A 27,769-nucleotide genomic window follows, 5' to 3' on the forward strand; every position below is an offset into this window, starting at 1 on the left:
CCCCCAGCCTGGGGCTCCCCAGCCTGGGCTCTGAAGGTGCCCGTGGTCCCATCTCTGGGGCAATGTCCAGGACTGTGGAACGCTGCCACAGCTGGGAGGTGGGAGCAGCTTCCCTGGGGGATGTCCCCAAGTGCGTGCCCAGGGCACTGCCACCACCTCGCTGGGTCCATCTCCATGGTGTCCCAAATGCTGGAAGAACCCAGGCAGAGGCACCGTGGCACCATGAGGAGCTACTGCCACCCGGGGGCAGCCTCGGGGACACCAACCCAGGGATGATCCAACCTGGTGTGACACCAGCCAGGGTGACAACAGCCAAAGGTGGTGACACCTGGGGGCGACACCAGACTGAGACAGCCTCAGGCTGAGCCCAGGCCAGGGCTGACCCTGCACAGGGGTGACCCCAGCCCGGGTGACACGCGGTGACAGACCCTTGTCCCTGCATTCCAGGGTGTCCCACTTGTGTCCCCCGTTTTGTACTCGGAATAAAGAGAGTTTTGCAGCCAGAGTCCCTGTGCCAATGACTTGGGTCCCCTTGCATGGGGGACTGGGGGGACCAGCTGAGTGTTAATAACCCAAATAGGAATAAATAAAAATCAATAATCTGAATATAAGTACCTTGAAAAGAAATTATCTGAACAGAAATAAACTAAATATAAGTGAAATTAGTATAAATAATCTGAATTAAATAACCAATATAAGGAAGATAGTAGAAAAATAGGAATAAAAATAAAATGAAAATGACCTGAAATTATCTGAATATAAAATAGATAAATATAAATAACGTTTGAAAATATTAGATTAGAAAGAATCTGAACAAAATAATTTAAATAGAAATGTAACGAAACAAAATAAACTGAAATAGTCTGAATAGAAAATAACTGAAAAAAACTATCTTAATTTAAGTAGATTAGTATGAATAATCTGACTAGATAAAATGGGAATTAAATAGTAAAAAACACAAATAAAATGAAATGAAATAATCTTAATAGAATCAAATGCATGTAAATTATAGCAATATAAATAGCTGCTTTGAAGTCTCCTTAAATAGTCTGAATAGAAAGAAAATAAAACTAAATAATCTGAAATAATATCAATAGAAATAAATTGAGAATAAACAAACTGCATATTAATAAGAGAACTATAATGAATCTCATTAGAAATCAACTGAATTAAATTATGTGGACAGAATTAAAATGAAATAATCTGAATAGAAATAAATTGAAAATAAAATAAGTCGTCTGAATATTAACAGTCTACCTAAAACTAATCTATAGAAATAATCTGAATAATCCAATAGAAATAATTGGAAATTATCTGAATGCAGAAAAATTGAAAAATTGTCCAAATATAAGTCAAATAAAAATTATCTGATTAAAATATTTTGTATATAAAGAATCTGTATATACAAAAATAAAACCAATGTGAATAACCACTAAAATAGAAACTCTGTGCACATAAATAATGAGAATGTGAACAAGCAGCATTAAACAATCCAAAGGGAAGTGATCTGGAGCCCTGGCTCTCCATCCCAGCTCCTCCGTCCCCATGACTGGGATTGGGAAAATCCACAACTTCACAACCCCAAATGGAGCAAGGCCCAGAGCCCCGGGACACGGGCAGGGGGTGGCAGGAACCATGTCCCACTGGGAATTGTTGGCCTTTGCAGAATGACACTTTTATTTGTCCGTTTTTGTCACTTTGTACAAGGTTCCGAGCGCGGGCGACGCGGGATAATATATCCTCTTACATACACACTCTGTTTAGTTTACAAGCAGCGACTTTATAAATTACTTAGAAAACTTTCCGTGAAAAATAACAATAATTCCCCTCGCAGCCCTCCAGTAGTCAGTACATTCTGGAAACCCTCTGGGACCCCAAATCCTGCCGGGGAAGGGCTGGGGAGGAGCGGGGGAGCTGCCGGGGAAGGGGAGCCTGGAACGCGCCTTTGTCCCTCCAGTCCTGCTCGCTCCTGCCACAGCTGGATTTTATATATGGATATATTCCTTTTACATGTGTTTTTCTTTGTACATATAACCACAAATACATTATATATATATATAAAGAAACATATTTTCTATATATTCTATATATATTCCATACATTTATCTATGTCAAGAAGTCTGTTTTTTAATATATTTTCCCTACATTCCACACATTTTTAAATATATGAAGAAATAGAGAGAAAATATATTTCTTTATATATACTATATATTTCCTTTATATATTTCTTTACAGAGAAATACACTCTTTATATAAAGAAATATATAAATATATGTGAAGAAACATATATAAACATACATATTAAACATATATTAAAATATGTTTAAATCATATAACATTTAATATGTTTCTACATAGAGAAGAAATACATTAAAATATATATAAAGTAATAAATATTCTTTACATATAGTACATCTCTCCTTTATATATACTTCCTTATATATAGAAATATGTAATATATATACATAAGGAAATATATAATTAATTTCCTTTATATACTTCTTTATATATAAATATATAAGCATATATAAAGAAATATGTATTCTTTATATATAGAATATCTTATATATTTATATATAAATATGTACTATATATAAGAAATAGAAAATACATAAATGCATTTAGTCTTAATATTCTTTTATGTATTTTTTAATTACACAGAGAATATTTATCCTTTTGTGTGCATATTTTCTTTATATATAGAATATATATATTATTATATATGTTCTTTATATATATAAATATCACTTAAATATATTTTCCTTATATAGAGATTAAATATATATAAGGAAAATAAATATATCCCAAAAGAAATTAGATCCATAGACATATATATATACACACACATATATACATACATAAATACACACACATGTATATGTGTGTGTTTATGTATATATGTATGTATTTATGTGTATATATATGTATATATACATATATATTTGCCCCAGTCAGATGTGACATCCCTGCTCTCATCCCACAGGGATGAGAAACCTGAGGATGAGGCTGGACCCGTCACTCATGCCCAGGATCTCCTCCCCTGGCCATTTTAAGGGCAATTCTGGGGTTTTTAGCTCAAGAGGCTCAGAAGGCTGGATTGGCACCAAGCACTCGCAGCAATCCCAGCTCCCAGGGAATCTGGGACGGCTCCCCAGGAGTTTCCACTGTTGTGGTCACCAGCTGTCTCCCCAGTGCACCCGTGTCTGTCCCCAAAGCCCCGTTTTCCCCTCTGGGACAGGGAAAATCCCATTTTCCCCCATGGATCGGGTGATTGACTTGCTCTTGCCCCACTCCCAGGACGCAGCGCCGAGGCCGATGCTGTTCCCACTCTCCCTGCAGCATCTGTCACTTCCCCCGTTGGAAAAAAATTAAAGATAACATGAAAAAAAGTCAAATTTCAAATATCAAATAAAAAATTACCCCAATAAATAAACCATCCCTGGAAAGGGCAGGGGGAGAGGGGACCGTGGAGCAGCTCAGCCAAATCCAGTCACGCTGGGAAAAGACAAAACACTCAGGAAAACTCAATTTTTTGCTATTTCCCCCATTTTTTTGTGGCATTTCAGGAAAGGATAAGCCCCAGCCCACCTAGGAGGACAGATCCAGCCTCTGTAAATCTAATTATTGCCCTGGGGCTCCTGATTTTGCCTTTCCAGAGGTTTTCTGGTACCTGGAGCTTCTCCAGGTGCCACTGAAGGTGATGATGAGACTGGGGAAGGATTACAAGCTGAGAAGCTGAGTCAGTAACTAGCATCATTAATTAGTCCTATGATGGGTTATGGTGGTATAATTACACCTCAAGGGATTTCCTGCTGAGATTAATAAAACTCCATGTTTTATTGAGTGATGGCCAGTGACACCAGTGGGGACACCAAGGATGGCTCAGCCAACTGCTCCTCTCCTCTCCCACTCAAAAATAATAACAATAATAATAATAATAATAGTAAAAAAAAAAAAAAAAAGAAGTTCTGGGGAAAAATAAAGAATTAAAAAAATATATATTTACACAAAACTCCAGGAACCAGCATATAAACAAATATCGCTTCAAGTAGTCCTCGATTATTATTAATTATTATTATTTTTTAATACTGATGATCTCGAAAAGCTTAAAAAAAAAAAAAAAAAAAAAAAAAGGAAAGACAGTTAGGTCTCGTTAATTAAACCAAAAAAACCAAAGGGAAAAGGTGATTTTTGGCAGGTTTAAACACTTTTCCATGCACTTGGCGTTGGCGTGGATGAGGCGGTTAAAGCGCGGAGGGCTGGGCTGCAGTGGAGCAGCTCGGGACGCTCCCGTGGGATTGTGAGGCTGGGTTTGCTCCCACCAGCAGCGATGGCGATTCGGCACAAGGATTTGGCGGCGGGTGCTCCCAGATGTGGGATGCTCCGAGGGGAAGGGCCAGGAGCGGTCACTGCCTCCCATCCCCAGCCACCCCCGGCCACCCAAAGGTCTCAACTCCCCCAAATCATTAAGGCCACCATTAAAACCGTTGCCTCCCGGCCTTTTTAATTAAGAATTCATCTCCTGGCGTTAACGAGGAAGCCATCAGAGCTCTGCCAATGGGGAGGATGCCCCGGCACGGACACGGCTCCAGGGTGGAGCATCTCAGACCATGAACTCGTTGCTCCCCAGGAGGACAAGGGGTTGGGCGGCAGCGCAATCGGCCTCAGGGTTCCTCTTGCGCCCCCCTCCAGGCCCCCCGTCCGGGGGCTCTTTGGTTTTTGGGGGGGAAGATTTCACACTCTTCAGTTTCTGTTTGCCCTTCTCCGGGTTGAAGGTCCCGCGCGTGGTGAACTGCGGCCGGTCCTCGGGACAATGGAGAGGCCCCGGCAGGCCCTCGGGGCTCGCCCGGCTCTCGGGGGGCTCGCCATGGTGGCCCCCTGCCCGGTAGAAAGGAGATTTGGAGTACATCTGGAAGCGCTTCCGGGGCAGGTGGGGCAAGCAGGAGGTGGATGACTGGGAGGAGGAGGAGGAGGAGGAGACGGGGGTGTCGGTCGGCTCCGCCGGGTCCAGCCGCATCCTGGGGTGCCGTCGCAGCCGGCTCGGCCCCTCGGCCTTGGCAGGGCGCAGGGAGCTAAGTGCTACACTTCTCTCTGCAGGGGCAGGAGGAGCACAGAGGGTCAGCACCCACACACCACCCAGTATCCAACCGCCCGCTCCCTGGGGACACAGGCCACTGAAGCCAGGACACCATTCCCAGTATCTCAGTGGGGGCAGCATCACCCCGGATGATGTGGCAGTGCTGGAAGAACGCTCACCTCCCCACCAACCCTGGCTGCTCCCACACATCCCCAGGGCCATGTGCTTGAACTCTTAACCTCTGTCACTGCATGCATTTAAACTGTCGACTTTAAATAAACTTGAAAATCCCAAGTGACCCTTCCCAAAGCAACAGAAAAACATGGTGGAAGGTGTCCCTGCCCATGGCCTTTGAAGGTGCCTTCCAACCCAAACCACTCCATGATAAACCCAAGAACACCTGGATTTACCCGAGCGATCGGAGATGGCTCCTTCGGAGTCAAAGTTCAGATTTTCGGAGCTGTCAGCTGTGCCAATGGAGGCTTCGGACTCGAGGGTTTCATCGTCGGAGGCGCGGGGCTCCAGTGTCAGCATCTCAAATGTCAGCTCCTCCCTGCAAAGCCAACCCAGCCCCACTGAATCAACGGGACCAAAAAGATGGAGAGGAGAAAGGGGTGCACATGCACTGAGGGATCGTGGAGGGGTGGAGGTCTGCAGTTATCAACCACATGACATCCAGAGGCTTGGGACACGGCTTGGACCCTCGGCCAGACTCACTTTTCCTTCTGCAGGCTCTCGATCTGCTCAGTCAGCACCTTCTCCTCCTGCTGCATGGCCACCTGCTGCTGCTCTGTCACTTCCATCTCCATGGCCTCCTCGCTGCTCAGGGTCTCCTCAGGGACGTCCGTCACCGAGGGCAAGCGGCCGGTGACAGGGGACGCGGGGCTGGGGAAGGCGCCGCGCCGCACTCGCCCTTTGCCCTGAAGAGAGACAAAGGTGTCACCACCACGGCCGAAGGGATGTGGCAAACACTCAGGTGCCAACCACACTGCTCTCCCAAGGAGTGAAGAAGAAGGCCCCAGGCATTGGTCCTCAGTGTGCCGCCGCCGGACGCACGCCGGGCCCTCAGGCTGGGAGAAGTACCAGAAGGACTCAACACATTGGAGGGGTTGGGGATGGAGGTGGTGAGGAAGACAGTGGTGAGGATGATGCTGATGGACCAAGTGCAACTTGGTCCAGGTCCAAGCAAGCCCAGCTAGCACCAGGTTGGGGTCCCACAAAGCCCACAGCTTGCACGATGGGAAGCTTGATGGTGGCTTTGGGTGGGAGCATCACCAACGCTTTGATTTCAGGGCACCTGATAAAACCCATTTTATCCTTGGATCAAGTCTCACATCCTTCCCTCATCCACCCTTGGTATTTCCTGAGCATCACAAGGGTCTCACTGACCCCTTCAGCAAACAGGAACTCCCACCTAATTATGTTGTCCATGCCATGCCATGTCTCATCTACAGGAGATCCAGAACCAGGACCACCTCCAGTGGTCCATTGATCCATTCCAATCCAGTGATCCAATCAATGTGGATCTCTGTGCCCACAGCTGAACTCACTCTGATCTAATGCAGGTCTGAAGAACTATCTAATTTTTTAAATACTGAAACTGAAAACAAAAAAGGATACACATGGTGGTGGTAGAGGTGGAGAGATATAATATGCAACTGTTTTAATCTTCTGGGGACCAGCTCTACAGATCTGCTCCATGGAGCAGAGGAAAATGGAGGATTCTTGGAGATGAGGGACATGGCAGATATTAAACAGCTTTTATCTTAACTGTTATCATGACCAGACTTCTCATCTCCTACATTCCAGATCCTGACACGACCAGGACTAGGATATGTCCATCACCCTGCCCAACCCTGACAACCATCACCCAGGAAGAACCTGCATCTCCTTGGGTTTGAAGAGCCTGTTGCAGCTCAGTTTTGCTTCCCCTATTTAACCCCCACAACTGTAGCATCCCTGGCTCTTCCTGACAACCCATGTGCTCAGAGAAGATTTTCAGGATAAGGGATCCTCCCTTTTTCTATTTAAAAGCCAGATTTTCTCAATTTTAGCCCTTTCATCTTTTAACGCCACATCTCAGAGATCTATCTTTGTCAGCAAAGCCTCTCCTGTGCCCCGGTGTTCTTCTGATGACACTTTTCACGTGGGCTCCTGAGCTGAAGCACAGCTCCCTGAATCCTATTAGCCAAAAGCCCCCAGATCCCAAAGATCCCACTGCCTCGTGGAGTTAAGCCCCTGAGAAATGCTGTGCTCAGGGGAGCAGAGCTCAAATTTTGCTCTTCTCCACCTCCTGACACTCATGGATGTGGAAGAATGGGGGGAACCTGAGGGAACTTTCATCATGGACTGAGCCTGTTAGGAAAGGAAACAGCCCTATGAACATTCCCAAAATCCTGCAGCTGCTTTTCTTGCCTGTCACAATCTCACAGAACTCAAACTCAAGCTGGGATGGAGTTAGGGAATACAGGACTTGCTGGACTCCTCCTCATTCAAACCTGGGCGTCCTGACCTTGTGCTCAGGGTGGTGGTGCTCCTCCTCCATGAAGATGGAGGAGACCTTTGGATGCCTCGTGGTCTCCAAGGCATCCAACCTGAGGGTTTTATTCACCATCTTCAGAAACAGCAGCGCTGTGAAAGCAACTTGATGCCGAAACGCATCCTGAGCGAGGAGAAATCGAGGTGGGAAAGGAAGGGATGAGTCAAGCAAAGTAAAAAAGAGGGAAGCACAGGATGGAAAAAGGAAATAAAATAGAAAATTAAAGTAAGGAGGAAGAGAAGAGAGGTGGGGAGCGTATTTCTGAGGAGCTGCGTGCAGGGATGGCCGAGTGCCAGCCCCAAACCCCTGTGCTGGGGGGCCCTGCGGGAGGAACGGCGGCTCCGAGGCGCGGTGGGACAATGGCCGGTGGGACAGAGCTGGAATGAGCGACGGTGACACACAACGAGGGACGCGGCACTGCCGTGATACATACCGGGATTGAACTGCGGGTTATGCTCATAAATCTAACTGCAATTAGTACGGGCTTCTGGATTGGAGAGGAGATGAAAAGGAAAGCAGAAGGTTAGAGTGCACATGCCGCCGCCCCTCCAAAAACCCGCTTTGCTCACTGTGAGGTTTTTTTTTGGTTAACTGAGATGAGTGGGGCAGCTCTGCAGCACCACCTACTCAATCTTGGGCAGCCCCTGCTTGGATTTGATCCCCAAAAAGCAGAAGCAACGTGTCCCTGAGCATCACAGAGGGCAGGTCCAAGCAGAGGGGGGTCCAAGCTTGGCTCCTCAGCCCAAGCCTGTGCTGATGGTGCTGCAGCAGGTCCGTCCCTCTCCCGCAGCCCAACAAGCCAAGCACAGGTGCATCCACAGCCTGCCAGCCCCCTGCAAGCATGGAAGCTCAATGAGATGGGTTTGAGGCTCCCAAAAAGGCAGTGCGGGAGCAGGGAGAGCCTTTGGGCAACTCATTTTGGGTTCAGATAATGTGACTGAGCACAAAAAACAATGGTCCAGGTCACCCATGGGGTGATGTTGAGCCGGTCACTGAAAGGCTTGACTCAACTCAGGACCAAACAAGCTCAAATGAAAGTGGAAATGCTGATCAGGAACATCTGAGCAGGAGCGACAATGTTTCCATGGACTGTTCCCACCTCCTGCAAAGGTGAGGAGCCACCACAGGGCTGAGGGTCCCTGTCCTGGTGGAGATGGTGTGGGAGTTTGCGAGAGGTTTGGGAGGCTGGGATAAGCAGGAGAAGATAAGGTAGGGTGGCTTCAGGGGCAAGGAGAGGACAGGAGAGGACAGAGAGGGCTCTGGCATCTCACCATGGATCTGCGGATCAGGGAGAGGCGGCTCTTGGCCTTGTTCTCTGCAAACTCCAGGCTGTTGATGTCTTTGAGCCGAGCCTTGTACTTGTTCATCTGCTCGATGACAATTAACTCCACGCAACTAAGGGAGGAAAAACCCAAAAGAAGACAAAATGGGAGGAGGAAGCAATTTGATCTGAGCTGCTCTGTCTTGTCTTGGCTTATCCTTCAACAGGATTTTGTGGTAGCTTCTCCCTTAGTTGCAGCACATTCTCTCGTTTTATTATGGAAAGGAAAGGATTATTTGGAAGATCTGCCCTGATGGAAGAGCACGGAGGAGAAACTTCAGCTGGAAGCCAGAGGATGGTGAGAATTCTCCTAAAGAGAGTGATCACAGGCCAGGGATGGATTGAGGAACAGCCTACAGATATTAAATATGGACAAGGATCCCACCAGAGAAATCTACCCCGCTGGGAAGAGGGAGTGGTGGAACACAAACCTGGAGAAGGCAGGTTGATTCCATCTCACTTGCACACAGTAACTCTGCAGCAGCTTGTGCAACTGAACTGATTGTTTCATTTTGTCAGGAGGGTGTTTGGGGGAAAACACAGTCTTTTCCTTGAAATAAAATGAGAGGATGTGCTGGAGCTGAAGCGTGAGGGAGAAGCTACAATGAAATCCTGTTAAAGGACAGATGTTCCTGCCAGCTGGGTATTTAAACATGTTCTGGTCTTCAACAATTTTAATACTTCCTGGAGGTAAAACTACCCCTTTCAGAAGCCTAGACCTTCACTGGAGGGTTTTCATTATTGTAATTGACTCCAGTATCTATTTTAACACCTACTTAGTATGAGCCAAACCAAATCTGGGCAAGCACTTCGCTTTTTCTCTGTAAAACCTTTTCAGTTATGGCAAACACCATAAATAAATCTAAATATATTAGTATCACTATTGCTGCAGACCAAACAACTCAGCTCCTTCAGTAAAAAAGCCAAAATCAAGTAATCAAGATCTGCTTGCCAAAAATGAACTGCATTAACTATAAAACCATGTCAGCACAAGCTCCACCTTTTCCTGCCAGGCAGGAACAAAAGCTTATCCACTCTTGGGGATCCTCCATCACTCAAAAATCCTCATTTAACAACTTCTTGGGGATTGAGAGGATTTGAAATATCTTCATGCAGATGCATTTAGATGCATAAATTACGATGTGCTTGTCCCTTTGTGCCAAAGCTCTCACTTTCTGAGCCGTTTGACCATCCTAGGGGTTACCAAGATGTGAATGGTGTTGCGGTGGTGGAGCCAGCTCACCCAGCCCCAGGCTCTTACGTGGTGGTTTTGCTGATGTCCTGAACACTCTGCAGAGGGTCTGTGGTGTCAGGGCAGCGGAGGATGCAGGGGGCAAACACAATGGCCAGGGCATTGGCTGACATGCGGTTGGTCTCTTCTTGGAGGGCAATCCTGAAAAAACAGATTCAGAGAGAAGTCAGAGGTGGAGGCACCTCTTGCACATGGTCATGGCTGAAGAGAGGAGATGATATTTCTATGGTGTAATCTTGCTTTGAGGGAGAAAGACAATCCTCAAGACATCTCAGATATCCCCAAGGCAATAACCAGCCCTTTCCAGCCAAAAACATGTCCCTGCAGCAGTGAGAGGCACCTCAGGGCTGTAGGAACTAAAGTGACCAGAGCACAGCAGAGGTCACTCATCAACACAACATCCCTTGGACAAACAGCTCCATGGCCACATCCTGGGACACAGGGTGGATGCAAAAGCCTCAGATGCTGTGGTGGAAAGGACACCTGACCATGCTCCTTTGCCTGAAGGTGCCCAGGCCCAGCATACCTGACCAGGTGGAAGATGAGGCGCTCCAGGGTGCTGAGGTGGGTGCGGGAGAGCTGGTCGATGACCGAGTACACCCCACGCACTGTCTCCTTCCTCTCCTGGAGCCCTGTGGAGAAACCACCAGCACTTAGGGGCAGCTCCTACTTCTTCCTCTTATTTAAAATGGTACTTCTTAACACTTAATGTTACTACTTAAGAGACAGAACTTTGGGGCTGAAATTAGCTGAACCATGATGCAAAAGCCACCAAAATGAGACCAAACTGCCTTTGTAACAAAAAAACAGACTTTGCAACCAGGTAAACACAATTTGGCAAAACCAGCTGGTTTGGCCCCAAAAAGTGAATGAAAAGCTTGGCACTCAGAGTGGCCATCATTTCCCTCTGCCAAGGGAATGGGATAGTGAGGCAAGCTCCTCACCCATCACCCGCAGGAACTCCTCGTAGAGCTCAAAGGTCATGAGGGGGTTGGGCAGATCTCGGAGCCACTGCTTGAACACGCTGGCAATGACGTGGATGTTGTAGTCGTCCAAATTCACGTTATCGATGTCTGGGTTTGGCACCAGATGAAGTAAGAAGGAAAAGAACAAGAGACAATGATCAATATGAAGCTCAAGGCTGGACAAGGTGACCTTTAAAGGTCCCTTCCAACCCAAACTGTTCTATCATAAAATATGTTTATGTGCCTTTAATGGCAACAAATCCAGCACATGATTTCAGCTCCACATGGTAAAATTAGAGAGAAATACATTTTCCAGGGCAAATAACTTCAGGTGGGACCAGGATTTCTTTTCTCACTGATGATTGCTAGGGTGTAAATAAGGCAGCACTTTCCCCCAATTAGAATGACTTTTTTCCATGAATTGCTCCCAAAAACCCGATGAGTTGGCGACCTGAGTTGTGACTGCCAATGTGAAATCACTCCTTGCACAGCCCAGAGTCAGGAATGCTGAAACATTCCACCTTCCTCCCATCCAACTTTGCTGCGGTGGAGATTTTCCTCCCCAGGCAGGATCTTTTCCCCCTTCCCCTGACCTGTATCGAGGCCTTGCCGCAGCTCCTTGATCTTGTTGGTGGATCCTGATTTCCTGTAGATGCCCTCGGTGTAGAGCCCGTGCATCTCGATGTAGTTGATGAGCTTCTCCACCAGCAGGGGCACCGCCCGCTCCTCGCTGGTCAGCCGGGACAGCTCCACCCCAAACTGCCGTGGGGAGAGCTCTGGGTCGTGCTGCAGGCAAAGGGAAAAAGGGATTGAAAGGGATTGAAATCCTTCTGCACCACCCACTCCTCGCTGGTCAGCCAGGACAGCTCCATGCTGAACTGCCATGGGGAGAGCTCTGGGTTGTGCTGCAGGAAAAGGGAAAAAGGGATTGAAATCCTTCTGCACTGCCTGCTCGTCGCTGGTCAGCTGGGACAGCTCCAATCACAGACACATTTTATGAAAAAGCCTTTCTTTAAGGTTCTTTTCTCCTGAGAAGCTGAGAGGCCTCAGGAACAAAATGTAAACAATGATTATCTGCTGCTGTGGAATGCAACAGGTGCATCTGTGATTGGCTCATGTGGTTGTTTCTAATTAATGGCCAATCACAGCCAGCTGGCTCGGACTCTCTGTCCAAGGCACAAGCCTTTGTTATTCATTCAATTTCATTTCTATGCTTAGCTAGCCTTCTGATGAAATCCTTTCTTCTATTCTTTTAGTATAGTTTTATATTATATATATAATAAATTAATAAATCAAGCCTTCTGAAACATGGAGTCAGATCCTCGTCTCTTCCCTCATCCTCTGACCCCTGTGAACACCATCACAAGCTCCACACCAAACTGCCATGGGGAGAGCTCCAGGTCATGGTGCAGGAAAAGGGAAAAAGGGATTCAAATCCTTCTGAGATGCAATGCTGGTGCAGCTTTGGATCTAATTATTCAGAGTCCTTCAGCAGATACAGGAGTGTGGTATTTTCGGGGTCCCCTGACGAAGGAAGGAAATGATGAATCCGACTCCATGTTCTTAAAGGCAAATTTATTATTTTATGTTACTTTATTATATTATAGAATGCTATACTAAACTATACTAAAGAATAGAGAAAGGATACAGACAGAAGGCTAAAAGATAATAAAGAAAAAACTCATGACTCTCTTTAGAGCCTCGACACAGCTGGACCATGATTGGTCATTAAGTTCAAACAATTCACATGTTGGATAAACAATCTCCAACCACATTCCAAAGCAGCAAAACACAGAAAAAAATGAGATAATATTGTTTTCCTTTTTCTCTGAGGCTTCTCAGCTTCCCAGGAGAAGAATCCTGGGCAAAGAGGATTTTTCAGAAAATATGATGGCGGCACAGGAGATGTGTGAGTCTAATGGAGGACAGGACAGGCCAGGATATGGGCCTTGCAATGCTAACCCAGTCTCTGGACATGCACCTGAAGGCAAAAAGTTTGGATTTTCTTTCTTTAACCAACCCCACTGTAGTTAAATTCCCAGCCTGGCAGAGCCAAAGCAGCTGGGCATGGTCCTCCTCCACCTCCTGCCCCTCTGGCACCATCTCCAGGGATGATTTCACCTCCCAAAGATGCACAAAGCAGAAGAGGCAAATTTGAATCTTGGGTGTTTAAATCAACTTGAAGAATTCCAAGTTACAAAATACCAATGAACAAAGAAGATGCCAACAAAAGAACATGAAAAAACCCACGTAAAACTGTCATGAAGGGCCCTTTTGCCAGCTGCAAACCCTCACTGGAGAGTTGGTGTCTGGCAAATTCAAATGTGAACAAAGTCCTCCTGCACAGGAGATTCTGGATGGGAAAAGTCCAAAGGTCCAATAAAATATTGACACAGATTCTCAGCCCTAGCCAAAGGTGAGACGCAACTCTGCCTTCAGCAAGGCAGTGGCTCCCCTCACAATCACTCCTGCATTTTTCTCTCTCCAACTCAATGTCATCCTTTCACTGATCCTGCAAACCTTAGGAGCAGATGTGTGGAAGGTCCCCATGTTGTTTCTTTCTCATGACTGATGGTTTTCAGCTCCCTGTCAATGAGAACAACCCTAAAAACACAAATTCACCAAGCACAGAGGAACTGGAGCCTTCCAAGAGAACTTCTAACTGCCCAGTGGAAAGCTACCCATGAAGACACAGTGAACTTGCTTCCTGGGATGCAGCACAAAAACTTCCTTGTGCAGAGAAATCACAACAAAGAAGACAGCTTCAAGAATGTCTGAAAAAATTAATCAGACATCTCAATGAACTTCCCAGATTTTAGAGCACAAACTCTAATGAGGTGTCCCCAGTTCTTGCAGAAATAGTGCCAGAAAGGGAAAGACTGCAGCAGAAGTTCTATTTATATTCAAAATACAAATGTATATATATATACAGAATACAAATATACATTCAGAATACAAATCACACACACACACATATCTTCAACATATATATTCAGATTATTCCTTGGGTAAAATGGCCTCATGCAGCTTTCTGGGGGCTGTGTATTATGGAGGTTGTTCTCCCCTGAGAAGCCTCCCAGGGAGCTGATAAAACTTTCCACTCATTATTATTGTTACTCTCTGTCCTTCTTCTGGGCACAAAATAAGCTATTTAAAATATCCCCACCAAATCTGGATGATTCATTGTTAGCTGGGATCACCTGCTGCACTCATTCCCTGTTCCCCATACCTTTAAATCCAGTAAACAATATTCAATTCCCCTCTAAAGAGGGCAGTGAACATCTTCCACCTGCCCTTCCTCACTCAGCTGTGGCAAGCAAGGACTGTAGAGAAAAAGCCTGTATTTCCAAGAAAAACCCCACATTTCCAAACCCTTAAAAGCTACAAAGCCAGGGAAATTCCTTTTATTCTGGGTGCTTACAAGGCAGGGAACGACACTGCAACATCTGCTGCATGACTGGGCAGATCTACAGTGACTCATCACCGCATAATTCCCAAAATATCTACAAAACTCTGGTTGGAGAGACCTCTGGGGATCTCTGGTGTAAGCTCCTGCTGAAAGGAAGGTTATGTCCAGAATTTTATCAAGATTTGCACCCTCTAATAATTTTTATACAAACATGGATCATTGTTTCAAGGTATTTAATGGAAGCAAAGCACTGAGAGACATTTACCTTTTTGGAGCACTTGGTCGTGGTTTTAAGACAGCACTTCTTGTGACAAGCATATTTACATACTGCAACAGAGAAAAGGAGTGTTTAATTATGCCAAAAATCACACTGCTGGAAAAACAGGAATTCATAGGAATTGAGCAGCACTTCTCAGAACTACCAAGTCAAAAGCATGCTGGATTTGCAGTTTCTAGGGGCCAAGTCTGTATGAGATCCACTCAAACAAAAATAATGAAGCCTTTAAATTAAAGGTGCCATATTTACATACATGAAGCATTAAATCCTCCCCTCATCCTACCATGACAGTTAAATGTGTCTGACCTTATGGGATGGGCACTAACCTGATGGGATAAGATGTGTAACACAAAGTTCATGCACTGTGTCAGGAAGGACTGCTGGGATGGACTTACTAGTTGACTTCAGAACCTTAAGACCTGTCTCTAAATCCCTTCAGGTGTTACGAAAATCAAAATTATGTGAGCAGGGGGTTGCAGGAAACAGCATAAACACATTTCAAAATCCCCAAACTCATCACTGTGATAGAAGCACAAGAAAAGGATCAAATAAAGCATGCTTACATTTACAAACAGAAGCCCTGTCCATGATCCAGATCAAGGAGGAACAATATTCACAGTATGTGGGGATGCTGTATTGGGTTGCCTTGAAAATGTGACCATTGTGCTCTTCCACCTGGAGGATAAAGGTGGGGTGGTGAGAAAAGGGAGCCAGTGCTCAGCCTGCTGCAAAATAGAGAGATGATAAACACAGCTCTTCAACTTTAACTCTTGCTTTTATTTGGTATTTTTGTTTCTTTTTCAGCCCAGCAACCTCATAGACAACCCAAACCAACATCTATCTTGTAGGGGAACCAAACCATCATGGAAGCAGGTTGGAAACTCTTTGACTGAGCTTGGCAGGTCAACTTCTTTATGTTAAGGCTTTCTATGCATCTGTGGCCCCTTTTTTTGGCTTTGCACCTGCACCCTTCCCAGTACCATCACATCCCTTATGAAAAGAGGAGGTGTAATGTCCTCCATGGCTGATCCCACAGATGTAAAACACACACTGTAAACTTATGCAGAAAGCTGGAGCAAGGCTTTGTTTTCCTCTCAGACCTTTTCTAACAATCCTCAACATTACAATTTATGTCTTGGCTGATGAGGGATGTGTTTTCAGAGCCAACCCAAGTGATCCCTGATCAAACAAAGCAAAGCCACCTCAAATGTCTTTCTAACATGTCCTTTCAGGGCTGATGTTCAGATCTCAGCCCAGGACGTGTCACAAGCTGGTCTCTTGACATTCTGGCCCCAAGGACATTGATTTTTTAATGTGCAGGTTTAACTCACCACGTCTGCTTCCTTTTTCCTTCTCTTTTTTCGTTCAGTTTTTGGCATCTGGTGAGGGAAAGATTTAACTCAGTTTTTGGGCAATTTTGCCAAGTAAAGAGTACAGAGGGCTCATATCTGACATTGCCCAGTGCTTTCCAGCCCCATCCTCCAGTGCACCTGCAGCCCCAGAAGAGTTACTCTAGAAAACTCTCCTATGGATCACTTCAGTTTTGGAATTTCCCTGGACAGTTCTTCCTTGGAGAAGAGGAAGAAGCTCCATCTAGGAGCTGGGAGTAGCTGCTGTTCCAGCTCTGACCCCACCAGCAGTGACCCAAGGAAAACATGATGCTTTGAAGAAAACCTGCCTGCAGAAGAGGCTGGAGAGGACTTGGAGCAGAAGAGCCAGGAGATGGGATATTTGTACAATAGACACCATCTCCCAGCCCAGCCTCAGATCCCGTGGTCGGCCTTGCAGACAATGTGGAGCAGGAGGTGAGATCAGGTCTGTGACAGTGCAGGCTCTTTCTGCTCTAAGAACAGTACCCAGACCTGAGCCACTGCTCGTGTCCCCTTCTCCTGCAACCCAACCCATGGTGATGTGTATGGTCACTTGGGAAGTGGTCAGGAGACCCAAGAGGGTGCATCTCTTTCAGCATCTCTCAAAGTTTGAACAAACCCCTCAGAACTAAAGAAGCACCAGGAGCTGCTTTTCCAACCATCCAACAGAAGATCCCAGGTGTCTACAGAGGCACAACCGCACAGAAATAGAGCTCCCAAACCTCCAAGGGAGTTTAAGGAAAGTGCCGAGTACCTTTCCTGCAGTGTAGTCCAGGGGTTTGTACTCGTGCATATATTCATCCAGGAAGACTTTGAAGGTGTTGACCCAGACTTTAACTGGAGACTCACTCCAGTCCCTCTGCTCAAGCCTCATGTTCTTCTCCAGAATCTGCTCAAATAAGGCGTACAGATCCTTGTAGCGGATGCTCTTCCCATCGTCCATCTTTTCAGGGAACAGAAGCAAAAAAAAAAAGTGATTTTTATACAGCCCAGATTTTTCTAGAGACTTTTTCTTCTCCAGACAATTATTTCAGCCTCACCAGCTTCCAGCTGCTTGGGGAAACTTCCAATATGATAGAGAGAAGGAAAAAAGGATCAGACATCTCCACCACCAGCAAAGGTAACACAAAGGTTTCCAGACACTATGGGTGACAAATTGACTTTCTGTCATCTCCCCTTTGGCTGGGAGCAAAGCTGTAATGAAGATCAGGAATCTACACCCAATGTATCCTGAGAGATGGCTCATGAGGAAGTGTTAGTCCAAATTTAGATCATGGGACTGAATACAAAGGAAGCACATCCATCCTTTGGGATGAGCAAACCAGAAATGGAGGGCTTGGCAACACCTGTACAACCAGAAGGCCCCAGAATATCTCCCCTTTCTCCTGGAGGTGGAAGTCCTACCCATCATCTGGTCACTTACTGCCAATGCTGAGGAGTAAAAACTGAAGATGTTTTGTCGGAATTCCTTCAGTGCTTTCTTGAACACGACATCCACCAGCGTGTCCTTCTTGCTATCCTCGTTGTCCAGTTCATTCATCTGGGAAAACAAGGGGGTTTTTACACTCATGACTCTTTTGCTGCAGCAGAGCTGGTGTGAGATGAAGCAGCACTAACAAGCAGCTGCTCCACCATGATCACCACGTGGTTTCTCCTGCATGACAACCAGAAACTTCTCTAGACCTGCTCTGGCACTCTTAGATGAATTATTAGCATTAGTACAGCTACCCACTCAATCGTTTTTACTTTGTTGCCTCTGTCTGCTCCTGGATCTCTGTGCTGATTGATGGAGCAGTGAGTTACCTTTTTCAGGAGAAACTCATCCATGCTCTTCAGGTCACTGGCACTGGTTATGATCTGCAGGGAGTCGTTCTGCCACTGCACGGGCTCCAGAGCCACGTTGCTGATCTTGACGCTGCGCTTGCGCTTCACCTTGGGAGAGGGCTCCTTGTTCTCCTTGAATTCCCGCCGGTACATGCCCGACAGCTCCGGACTCCGCGGGGGCGTCAGGTGGTGAGGGCCCAACTCTGCTGGTGATCAATGAAAAGAGGGGAAGAAGATGAAAAATAATTGTGACACTAAAACAGGGCATTGGAAGAAACCTGTGGAAGAGAAAAGCACAGTGTAGAACTCACGGGAAGATTAAATGTCATTTCTGCTTTGGTTACTTCCTCCCTCAAGAGAGGAAACATCTGTCCATTCCAGATGGTGGCTGGAAGGATTAGTGACATGGAATTCCTCGAGATCCTTTATGGATCCCACCCTCTAACCTACTTGCCATCGCTCTGGCTTGACACCACCCATGAATTAAGAGACATAAACCAGCATGGACATATCCCAATTTCCCAACCGAGTTTCTCCCTCCTTACACCTGGTCCCACGTCCCCCCACCACGTACCTTCACCAAGCTGCAGTCCAGGAATGGTTTCCCTGCCAGGGACTTCCTGCTCCGCGTACAGCTCCAGCAGCTCAGACTGGGTAGCGAGCTTCTCCCGGGAGGTCTTCTTCTCCCCCTGCTTTCCCTTCACCCAAAACCTCATCTTGGCTCGTTGAGGCCTGGAAATAAGTCATGGAAACAGGAACTGCCTTAACTAGGAAAGGTCTTTCTACCCAAAACTACCTCAATCTTCTGGACATTCCTGAGGAGATAAATCCATGCAATTTCTACCAGGGAAATGCGGCTACTTGTCCTCAGCAAAGATAGAAACTTCAGTTGCATGCATGGGATTGGGTGGTGTGGGACAGGACGTGTGGCCCATGTCACCAACACTTAATTGTGGTGTGAGCCACACACACACCGATTGGGCCTGCCCATGGTCATGTAGAAAAGGTGGGATGGGTAACTCATCCCACTGCAGGTAGAGCTCCAAAGGAGCCTGGGTGGCTCAACAAGGCATTGGAGAGCAAGAGGGACACAGAAGGACTTGTCTGCCATCTCCAGCCATGATTCCTACCTCCCATCTGGAGTCAGACTCTTCTGTGAGGCTGCCAGTTTCCCAATCTCCCCCTGGGACATGGTTTTGTGCAGTTTGGCCTGGCCTTCCCCGGAGGTGAATCGCTGCACGGTCTGTAACGATTCCAAGCACGAAGCATTTAAAAATAAGACAGCTCTTGAAATATCAGATGATTTTTTTTCCCTATCAAAAATCAGATATTTTGCCTCCTACATCTTTATTTCTATTTGCCTACAGCTGGAAACCTAGTCCTGGTGAGCCCCTAGAGAAATATTTTAATGACTCCTGAGAAAGAGAGGCATTTCCCTTGCTCCAACTCTCCAACCAGGCCCAATCTTCTTTCTCCTTGAGCAGTTGGTGATGAAAATCAGTTTGCACCAAGCCACAGGTCCTTATTGCTCAGCCTGCACAGCTCTTCCACATCTTCATCCAGACTTCATTCCAGCTCTCGACCCAGAGTGTCCTGTTAGCCACAATGATGTGATTCCCCAAGGGAACCTTCAACCACCTGGATCTGTCCCAGCAGAAGTTCCTCCTCCAACTCTTGCTGAGCACTTTACACATAAAACCCCAAAGTCTTTGTGCCAAGGACACACCAAAAGGAACTCTTTAACAAAGAAATTTTGCAGCTTTAATAGAAAATATCTCCAGGTTTGCCATCATTTAAAATGCCCTCAGGTAATTTTTAAGGGTGGGATGAATTTGCAGTAACTCAACCTAACAGGATCCCATGAAATAGCCCAGAAACAGACTTGCCATATTTAAAAAATATCCAAATTTTTGTTCTATTTTCCAATTGCAGCTGTGATTTGGGAACTGGACTCCTGGAGGAGAAACTTTCAGCATAATGAAAAGTGAAGAATCAGGTTGTATGAAAGGATTTGGGAGATGATGGTCAAATGTTTCCTGTAGCTTTCCTATCACCTCAATGTCTCAACTGACTGTTCTATGTTTTAAAGCAATTATTTTACTTGTATTAGAAATATTTAAATAAAATTCTATAAAAAGTAGGCTGCAAGGGAGAGGGGTCACATTTGCCATATTGACTCTTTTTCCATGTTTTATTCCTTCCCTCCCCCAGACTAACATCTCTTCCAGCCAGGAGATGGCAGCATTCAAGGCAAAATCACCACTGGGAAAGCCAGGACTGCCTAAACCATGAAAGAGATTTTGTTCCTGTCATTCTTGCATTTAGGTGATGATCACACAGAAATTGTGCATGGATACTGGGATAAAAGCAATTCAAAACCTATAAAAGTGATCTCCATCCAGCCCAAACCTACTACTTGTTTTAAAAATGATCTGTTAAATATTTGCCCCCCCGGTATGGTTTTGTTCTTGAGTAATTTCAACCTTTTGGGTTTCCAAAATAAAAAAAGCCTTTTAGTCTTTAGTAAATAAAGACTAAAAGGCTTTTTTTGGCACAAGATCCTTCTGTTTGAGGTTATCTGCCAGGAAACTGAAGGGAAAGGATGGGAAACCTTCTCAGATGTCAAGATGAGCATCTGCACCAGAAAACCCCCTGCTAGGGAACACCACAAAGCATCATGAGGGCAAATGGCAATAACTGGGAGTCTGAAGTTGTCTCCTGGTTGAGGAAGGGACCAAGTATTTTTCCTCTGACAGAGTAACCTGTGTTTCACCCACCCATAAGGTAACTATGGGAAAGGGACTTATCCCAGCAGGCAGCAGCGCTGTGTGCTGCATGGAAAAACTTCCTGAAGCTCCATCTGAATGGCTTAGGACAAGAGATCTTCTGTCATTGCTGGCTCTTCAGCAGTGCTTGGGATCAGCTGGTGGCAGATACTTGGAGTCATGTTTGTCAATTCATGGCTTTAGTGTGGAGGGTGAAGCAAAACAGCTGGTTCATTATCCAGGTCCCACTCTCTAAGGATGTTTCCAGAGGGTATTTCTGGTGTGATTCCTCTAGCCAAGGCCTTCCATTTATGCAGCTGCTCCAGGAAAGCTCTCCAGGCTTAGGCACCAAACAAAAATGGTGTTAACATGTGCTGGCAGAACAGCCAGGAGCTGTTCCTCCCACTTGTGTCTCACTGCATGGTAGGATGATCCTTGGATATTCATCAGCCAAAAATCTTCAATCTTGGTCTTGTCAGGAAGCCCTTAAAGAGCCTTGGAGTCAACTGTACCTGCAGCAGCCACCTCATGTACTGCTGCCCCATGGGTTTCAGCTCCAGCTGCAGATGCTGTGGGTGTTTGATGCTCTGGAATACCCTGGATGTGGGTCAGGAGCACTGGATTCCAGTGGGCTTCTACTCACCAGCTGGGCTACACAATCAGTGACTTGATGGCTGAGAAAAAAATGGGCCAAACAGGCAGAGCAGCTGCTGACCCATCATATGCTCGGCTCCATGGGGCTGCACGGGATCTCTCCTTCATGCAGCCAGCAGCAGGACAGGGACAGAGGCTGCTTTGGGAGTCATAGCTGGAGGCAGGAGCTGTCTGAAGGAGCTATTCACTGGCACAGGGAGCAGCCTGCACATGGTGGCTGCCAGGCTCGCCTTCATGTGACTATCACAAGACACAACCAATGTGTCTGCACAGACATCGCCCTCTGTACCTTTGTGTTTGTACCCCAAAACACCCCAACAGGCACCATCCAGCTTTATCACAGGCTGCTCTGCCATCTGCAACACCCAACTGGGCTCTGCTAATAAATACCAATAAACAGTCCCTAAATTTTGCTACTTGTGATGATCCTGACCCAACAAAGCCCTAAGCCAAAGGGCTGGTCCCAAACCTGCAATACAAAATACAGATGGAAACACTGGACACATTGTCAGGACACACAGACAGAGGGTAGTGCAGAGCACACAACACCAGGGGCAGTGTTGGCCTAGAAAGCAGAAATCAGCACACCAGGGGGAAAGTCCTGACCACCAGTTAGAACCAGTGCTGGAGAGCAGAGGAGAGGGGGGACACAGCAGAGACAGGAGAGAGGTGGCACCTACTGCTACTCGCATGCAGTGAGAGCTGTTAACCAGGTGAGCAGAGTCCCAAGGAGCACTTCCAAGGAGTACAGTGACCCAGGATGCTCCCAAAGATGGAGCTTGCCAAGCACCAGCACTTTTCACACCCCAGAGGGAATAATTCCTGCAGCTACAGTTCCCTTTGTGCATTGTACAGCTTCCAGGAGCACAGCAAGGCACCCCAGGTATGGCATGGGGGGCCATGGTTTGGTGGTAAACACTGCAGTGCTGGGTTTGTGGTTGGACTCAATAATCTTAGAGACCTTTTCCAACCTAAATGTTCCTATCATTCTATGTAAAAAAGTACATTTTACTGCGTAAAATCTTCCCTTTCCCAATCTACAAGCAGGGACTTGCATAAAGGTGCAGCTAGGTTAGCTCAGCCCATAGAGAAGTGCCTTTCAATCAGGTTTTCAGTATTCCTGCCTCAACCCTCCAGCAAATTTATCAAGAGCAGACTTACAATATTTATAGAATTTGTAAATCTCTGCCCTCTTCCAGTGAGGAAATTATCCTGGGAAAATTTATCCTTTATAATAAGAGCTGCTAAAAGAAAAGTCATGAAAAGCCCTCCTTAGCCACCTGCTTTTCTTGGAAAAGCAGCTTTTAGGATGGCACGGGATGTTTGCTGGACACACATCAATGCTGTGGCACAAAATAAATCTCTGTCTTTTGGTTTCATGCTTTTCTTTGGTTTTATACTCAGCTTCACTTCCTGCACTGCAGCTGGAGGAGAGGAACATGGCAGCCCTAGCCAGCACTCCACCCAAACTCTCACAGCAGGACAGGATTCCTGGTGTTAATCCACACTCCTATGGGGACATCTCCACTACCTCAGGAAAAAAATTATGAGCGGGTTGGAATCTGTCGGCCTCTTCCACTCCTGGAACCTCTCAGTTTGTGATTTTCCAAAAGCAGCTTATGTGGGTGGGAGATTAAGTCTGAGATGGAAAAGCTCCACTGCACTGGCTCATGTCAGACCTGCTAAGGGATACTTGTCACTGTGCTTGGAAAAAACACTTTGCTTGGTCGTCTTTGTTTCATAACCCACTATTTCACTCTCATTATGCTTTCATTGCCCAATTTCCATGGTTTTGCTTTTTCTGAGCTGCTGTCTGCCAGCATCACTCTGATAACTGAGGACCAAGTAACCATTGGATATTGTGGCTAAGCATAAAAAATCAAAAGTAAAAGAGGCCACAGGATTTGCATAATTTTGTTGTCTGTTGCTTTTTGAACAATATTTACTTTCTTTTTTTACAGATGTGTATAGGCCATTTTTAGATCAAAAGCTTCCAAGGGGAGGATGAGGTTAAAGCCCCCAAAACAGGTAATTGTGCAATACAAGTTGTAATGCTCCAGGAAAAATAGGGGAAGTGTGGTGGATATCTAATCAACCCAGGAGCAAGAAACAGAGCTTGGATGGAGCGCTGAGCACCCTGGCCTAGTGGAAGGGGGTTGGAATTGAGATTTAGTCTCTTCCAATCCAAACCATTCCGTGATTCTGCGAATCTATGATTTCCTGCTGTGTTTGCCAAATGTACCCATCTACAGCATCCTTGGGAGTGGGAAAAGAAGCAGTGGAGGGATCAGTGCAGCTAAGGTTAGCAAAGAAAGGCTCCCCCACCACATTGGACACAATTACCATTTCGGAGTCACTGTAACAGGCCTGCCCCAGGCGGGCTGCTGCGGGCACCGCCTCGGCGTGAGGAGGGTGCTCAGAGGAGAGAAGGAACTCAAAACTGCCATCGTAATCCTCTTCCTCCGTATCCCCCTCCCCATCAGCAAAAGTACCTCTAGTCAAGAAATCGGAGCGCGTCCGCGCCATGCGGGCTTTCTTTTTATGGCTCGGTCTGGGCACCTGCTTGACCAAAGGATAAAACAAAACAAAACAAAACGAAAAGAAGGGTTTTAAAGTAAAAAGGAGACTCTACCCGTGTAGCCTCAAGACATCTCTGAGTGCCACTGCACCCCATGGAGGGGATGCAGTATTATGTCTAGTGAAAACAGCAAAGGACCAGGAAGAACAAAAACTAAGACAGGACGGTGAAAATGGACAATCACGGGTGTCACTGAAACGGAGACATTAAAGCAAACCAAGACAAGACGGCGTTGGACAGTGTTTGCCATCAGGATCACGGGATCCTTTTATCCAGAGCTGCTACAAATTATTCCTACAAGGCTTTTTATTTTAAGAGAAGGTGTGGAGGTTACTGTGCTGCCATATCCTCCTTCCCATGTCTGGCGGCCCTTGTGCTTCAGAGTTCACTTCTTTGAAGCTTTTGAGGGAAAACTGGCCAACTAAGTTATTTTTTGCCCTTTTCAATGGAAAGAGAAAATAAACAAGTCACAACTCACCTCTCCTCTGCCAGACCCTGGCATCTTAAATGGCTTCCGTGCTGTTTCACCCTTGGAAAGGCACTGATGATTTGCCTCTCTGCTGAAACACAAGAGAACAGAGATCTTTCATCCTCTCCCAAAATCCTTCCCACTGTGCTAGCCCAGATCCTGGGAGTCCAAGCAGTCAAGACTAAATTGCAAGTCTGAGGTCATGGGGTTTCAGAATTGTTTGGAATTCTTCAGGACTGAACTTAAAACCAAAAGACAAGAAGAAAAAACATTCTGGCTGTCAGCTTTATACAGCAAGGTGGTTATGGATTGTATCTTTGTACTTTGGGATTCTCAAATGTGACTATTCTGCTGCAGAGCAAAACTTAAAATACAGCAATTCTTAATGTCTTTTTCTTCCTGTTGCTTGTTCATGTTGCACATGAACCAGGAAAAGAAATTTTCAACAGGAATCCTCTCCTGTCACAACTGCACAGAAACCACAAGAATACTACACTTGGAGGTACCTTGAGTTAACAACATTCACTCACTGGGAGCTTTTGCCTTGGAAAGGGTGCAGCAGGACTTAGGAGGAGAGTGATTTATATCCTTTTTGAGCTACATGGCCAAAACCACCCCAAAATTAGGCAAGGCACCTTAAACAACACAACAGAGTGGGAGCAAATGTTGTCCCAGGATCTTGCTGCCATCTCCAGGCCCTGGAGCAGCCCAAGGTTAAGCAAAGCAATGGAGCTGAGCAACTGCTAAGTCCATTACAGGTGTAGTTAATTACATATGTGAATGACACAGTCTCCAAAGAGCATTCACTCCCACACTCTCTGGAGAGCTGATGTTTCTTCATCTGCAATGGTCAGTGTCCACATGGCTTTGCTGGATTAATTATATGGTAAACAAGGAAAATCCTGGAATCTTCTGCCTTATCAAGTAATTTCTATTCCAACTACCCAAAAATCCTAAGAATATATTCATCATGTTTCACCTTGAGAAATAAACTCCTATCCCCGTTCATGTAGGGTAAATAATAACAGGAGTGAGCCTGCTTATTGACTCTCTTCACCTGCTCATGTCCATGATTATATAATGTTTTAAGAGCCTGAGAAATCATATTCCAGGTCTCTTTCCTTTCCCTCTGACCTCCTCGTTGCTAGAAGATCAAGAACATTTTGTTTAACTATGAGGTTTGTGCAGACTCCAGAAACAACATTCTGGACCCCTTGTACAAAAAGGTCCCTAGCAGAAAAAGAGCCCATGGAGAAAGCCTTTGGAGACAGCCTGCAGAGAAAGCCTGTGGAGAAAGCATGGGAGAAAGCCCACCATCTTTTTACTCACTGGAGGCCAAAGGGATTGTCCTTTGGTGTGAAGAACATGGAGCTTGCCCTCGTCTCCTCAGTGGCCTGGTTGGGCATCCGAGGTTGCCGGAGGCGCTCAGTCCGTGAGAAATGGCTGCCTGGGTGGTCCTTGGGGTCCAGAGCTGGCTTGGAATGGCAGCGGGGCTCCAGACCTTCTCTTCTCTCCACAAACATGCTGACAGGCCTGTCTTTGGGGGCACTGTGGGCTGGGGAGCTTCCCCTGGTGCCAACAGTGAGACCCTTGATGTCCACTGCTGGTGCTGGAGCGACGCCTGGGGTGGGGCTGTGCTCCCCTCTGCTCTGGGGGTGCAGGATGAGCACTGACTGAGGCCGGCTGTCTGGTTTTTTGGCTGGTTTGAGGGAAGGGTCCTTCACTCTGCTCTGCTCTGTCCTCTGCAAAGCCTCTACCCTCCCTTGCTGCTCGAAGGCTTTGCGTTGTCTCTCCAGAATTTCCTTCTGCTGACGAATCTGCTCCATCATCTCCCTCTCATTCTGCAGCTGAAGCTGCTTTTGCCGTTCCTCCTTCTCCACATTGAGCTTTTCCAGTCTCTTAATGACAGAACCTGGAGAAAGTGCCCGCGCTGCTGTCGCTGTCCCACGTTCCTCTCTCTTGGTAGAGGATTTATCCTTTTCCTCTTCTTCTTCCAAGGATTTACCCTGGTCTGGCTCAGAGTCCTTCCTGACCTCGGAGAGCATAACTGTCCTTTCCTCTCTTTCCCCTGCTTTATTCCTCAGGTTATTCTCCACCATCTTCACCTTTGCATTGTCTTGTGGTGGAACATAGAAAGTGGGGAGGTTGCTGGAATGGAGTGTTTCTCTTGGGTGAGCCTTGGTAACATTCTGGGGGTCACCCACCCCACGCTCCTTCCTGGTGAGGCTATCAGGCAGCACCGTGTCTGCTGGGGTCTCTCTGCAGCTGGGCAAATCATTGTTCCCATCCCCTGCACAGAAAGGCTTCTCCTGCAGCTGAGCCTGGGGACTGCTGGGCAGGGAGTCCACGGGAAATGACTGTGTCTCATGCTCATCTAAGACTAAGGAAACGAGTTTACTACTTGAGGTATCTTCACTGCTTAACAACTCGAAGCTCCCCTGGGAGCTCTCGCTCTCGGGGGTTCCCTGAGGGGAATGCAGTGCCTCGGGCAGCAGCTCCGTGGACCAGCGCTGCTCCTCCGAGGGGGACAGCCCGCCCGTGGAGCGCACCTTGAGCAGCTCCAGGCTGAACTTGGCCTGCTCCAGCTCCCGCATCCTCCGGCTCTCCCTCTTGGCACGAACCACTTTCTTCTGGTTGAGATCCTCCAGTGACTTGGGCCTCTCTCTCACGATGATCTCCTCCTCGGTGTCCATCCCGCTCTGGCTGCTGGCTCTCTCATGCCTTTTGTACAGGGAAGTATCCAGTGGGTCCATGTGATTCACCCGATTATTCTCCATCAGTGATTTATGTTGTTCCACAGCTCTCACTCGCTCTTCAAATGAGCTGTCCTCCCACTTAGATGGGTCAGAGCCTTTGATTTCCAAACCATCTGCTTCCAGTCCATCCTCTTCTCTACCTGCCAGGCCATTCTCCAGCTGCATCTCTTTTAACTGGTGCTCTTTCAAAGCTCTAAACCTGGAAGAAAACAGAAAACAAGGATATTCAGCCCTGCATCCACTCAGGACCCTTCAATGCACTGCATCAGTGGTGTCTTATCACCACCACCACCATCACCTCACCACCACCAGCATCTCAAGAACCCTTCTTGCACATCTGGTGCAAGACAAGGCAAGGAACAGTCAGTTTTAAATCTCCTCCTCCTCCTCTGCCATGTCTGCTACTGAAGGGCTGCCCCAACGCACCTGAAAGCTCCCCGTGTGCCGATGGCAGCGGGTCCAGCCTCCATCCCTGGTCTAGCTCCTTCATAAGCTGTCAGAGCCAGAAAAGCT

At 46.6% G+C, this 27,769-nt stretch overlaps 1 protein-coding gene across 7 annotated transcripts in view; it reads right to left on the reverse strand.

The window, feature by feature from the left end:
• Window positions 1–3,813: 3,813 nt before the first annotated feature.
• Window positions 3,814–27,769, reverse strand: part of MYO9A (myosin IXA) — a 174,538-nt gene continuing 150,582 nt past the window's right edge. For 2 of the 7 annotated variants that reach the window (XM_058033014.1, XM_058033008.1), the window contains 20 exons: window positions 25,830–27,455; window positions 24,510–24,591; window positions 23,797–24,012; window positions 19,165–19,277; window positions 18,609–18,766; window positions 18,014–18,240; window positions 17,634–17,750; window positions 16,965–17,153; window positions 16,172–16,219; window positions 15,404–15,515; window positions 14,829–14,890; window positions 11,748–11,940; window positions 11,134–11,262; window positions 10,716–10,821; window positions 10,199–10,330; window positions 8,888–9,011; window positions 8,050–8,103; window positions 5,795–5,997; window positions 5,488–5,630; window positions 3,814–5,091 (listed from right to left, as the gene is read on the reverse strand). In XM_058033014.1, coding sequence (XP_057888997.1) covers window positions 4,604–5,091; window positions 5,488–5,630; window positions 5,795–5,997; window positions 8,050–8,103; window positions 8,888–9,011; window positions 10,199–10,330; window positions 10,716–10,821; window positions 11,134–11,262; window positions 11,748–11,940; window positions 14,829–14,890; window positions 15,404–15,515; window positions 16,172–16,219; window positions 16,965–17,153; window positions 17,634–17,750; window positions 18,014–18,240; window positions 18,609–18,766; window positions 19,165–19,277; window positions 23,797–24,012; window positions 24,510–24,591; window positions 25,830–27,455 — 4,522 coding nt within the window. In that variant the 3' untranslated portion in view covers window positions 3,814–4,603. The remainder of the gene's footprint in view (window positions 5,092–5,487; window positions 5,631–5,794; window positions 5,998–8,049; window positions 8,104–8,887; window positions 9,012–10,198; window positions 10,331–10,715; window positions 10,822–11,133; window positions 11,263–11,747; window positions 11,941–14,828; window positions 14,891–15,403; window positions 15,516–16,171; window positions 16,220–16,964; window positions 17,154–17,633; window positions 17,751–18,013; window positions 18,241–18,608; window positions 18,767–19,164; window positions 19,278–23,796; window positions 24,013–24,509; window positions 24,592–25,829; window positions 27,456–27,769) is intronic. The other 5 variants (XM_058033010.1, XM_058033009.1, XM_058033015.1 and 2 more) reach the window with 5 other exon arrangements.

Source organism: Melospiza georgiana, chromosome 13 (genome assembly GCF_028018845.1).
Source record: "Melospiza georgiana isolate bMelGeo1 chromosome 13, bMelGeo1.pri, whole genome shotgun sequence".
Lineage (NCBI taxonomy): Eukaryota > Metazoa > Chordata > Aves > Passeriformes > Passerellidae > Melospiza > Melospiza georgiana.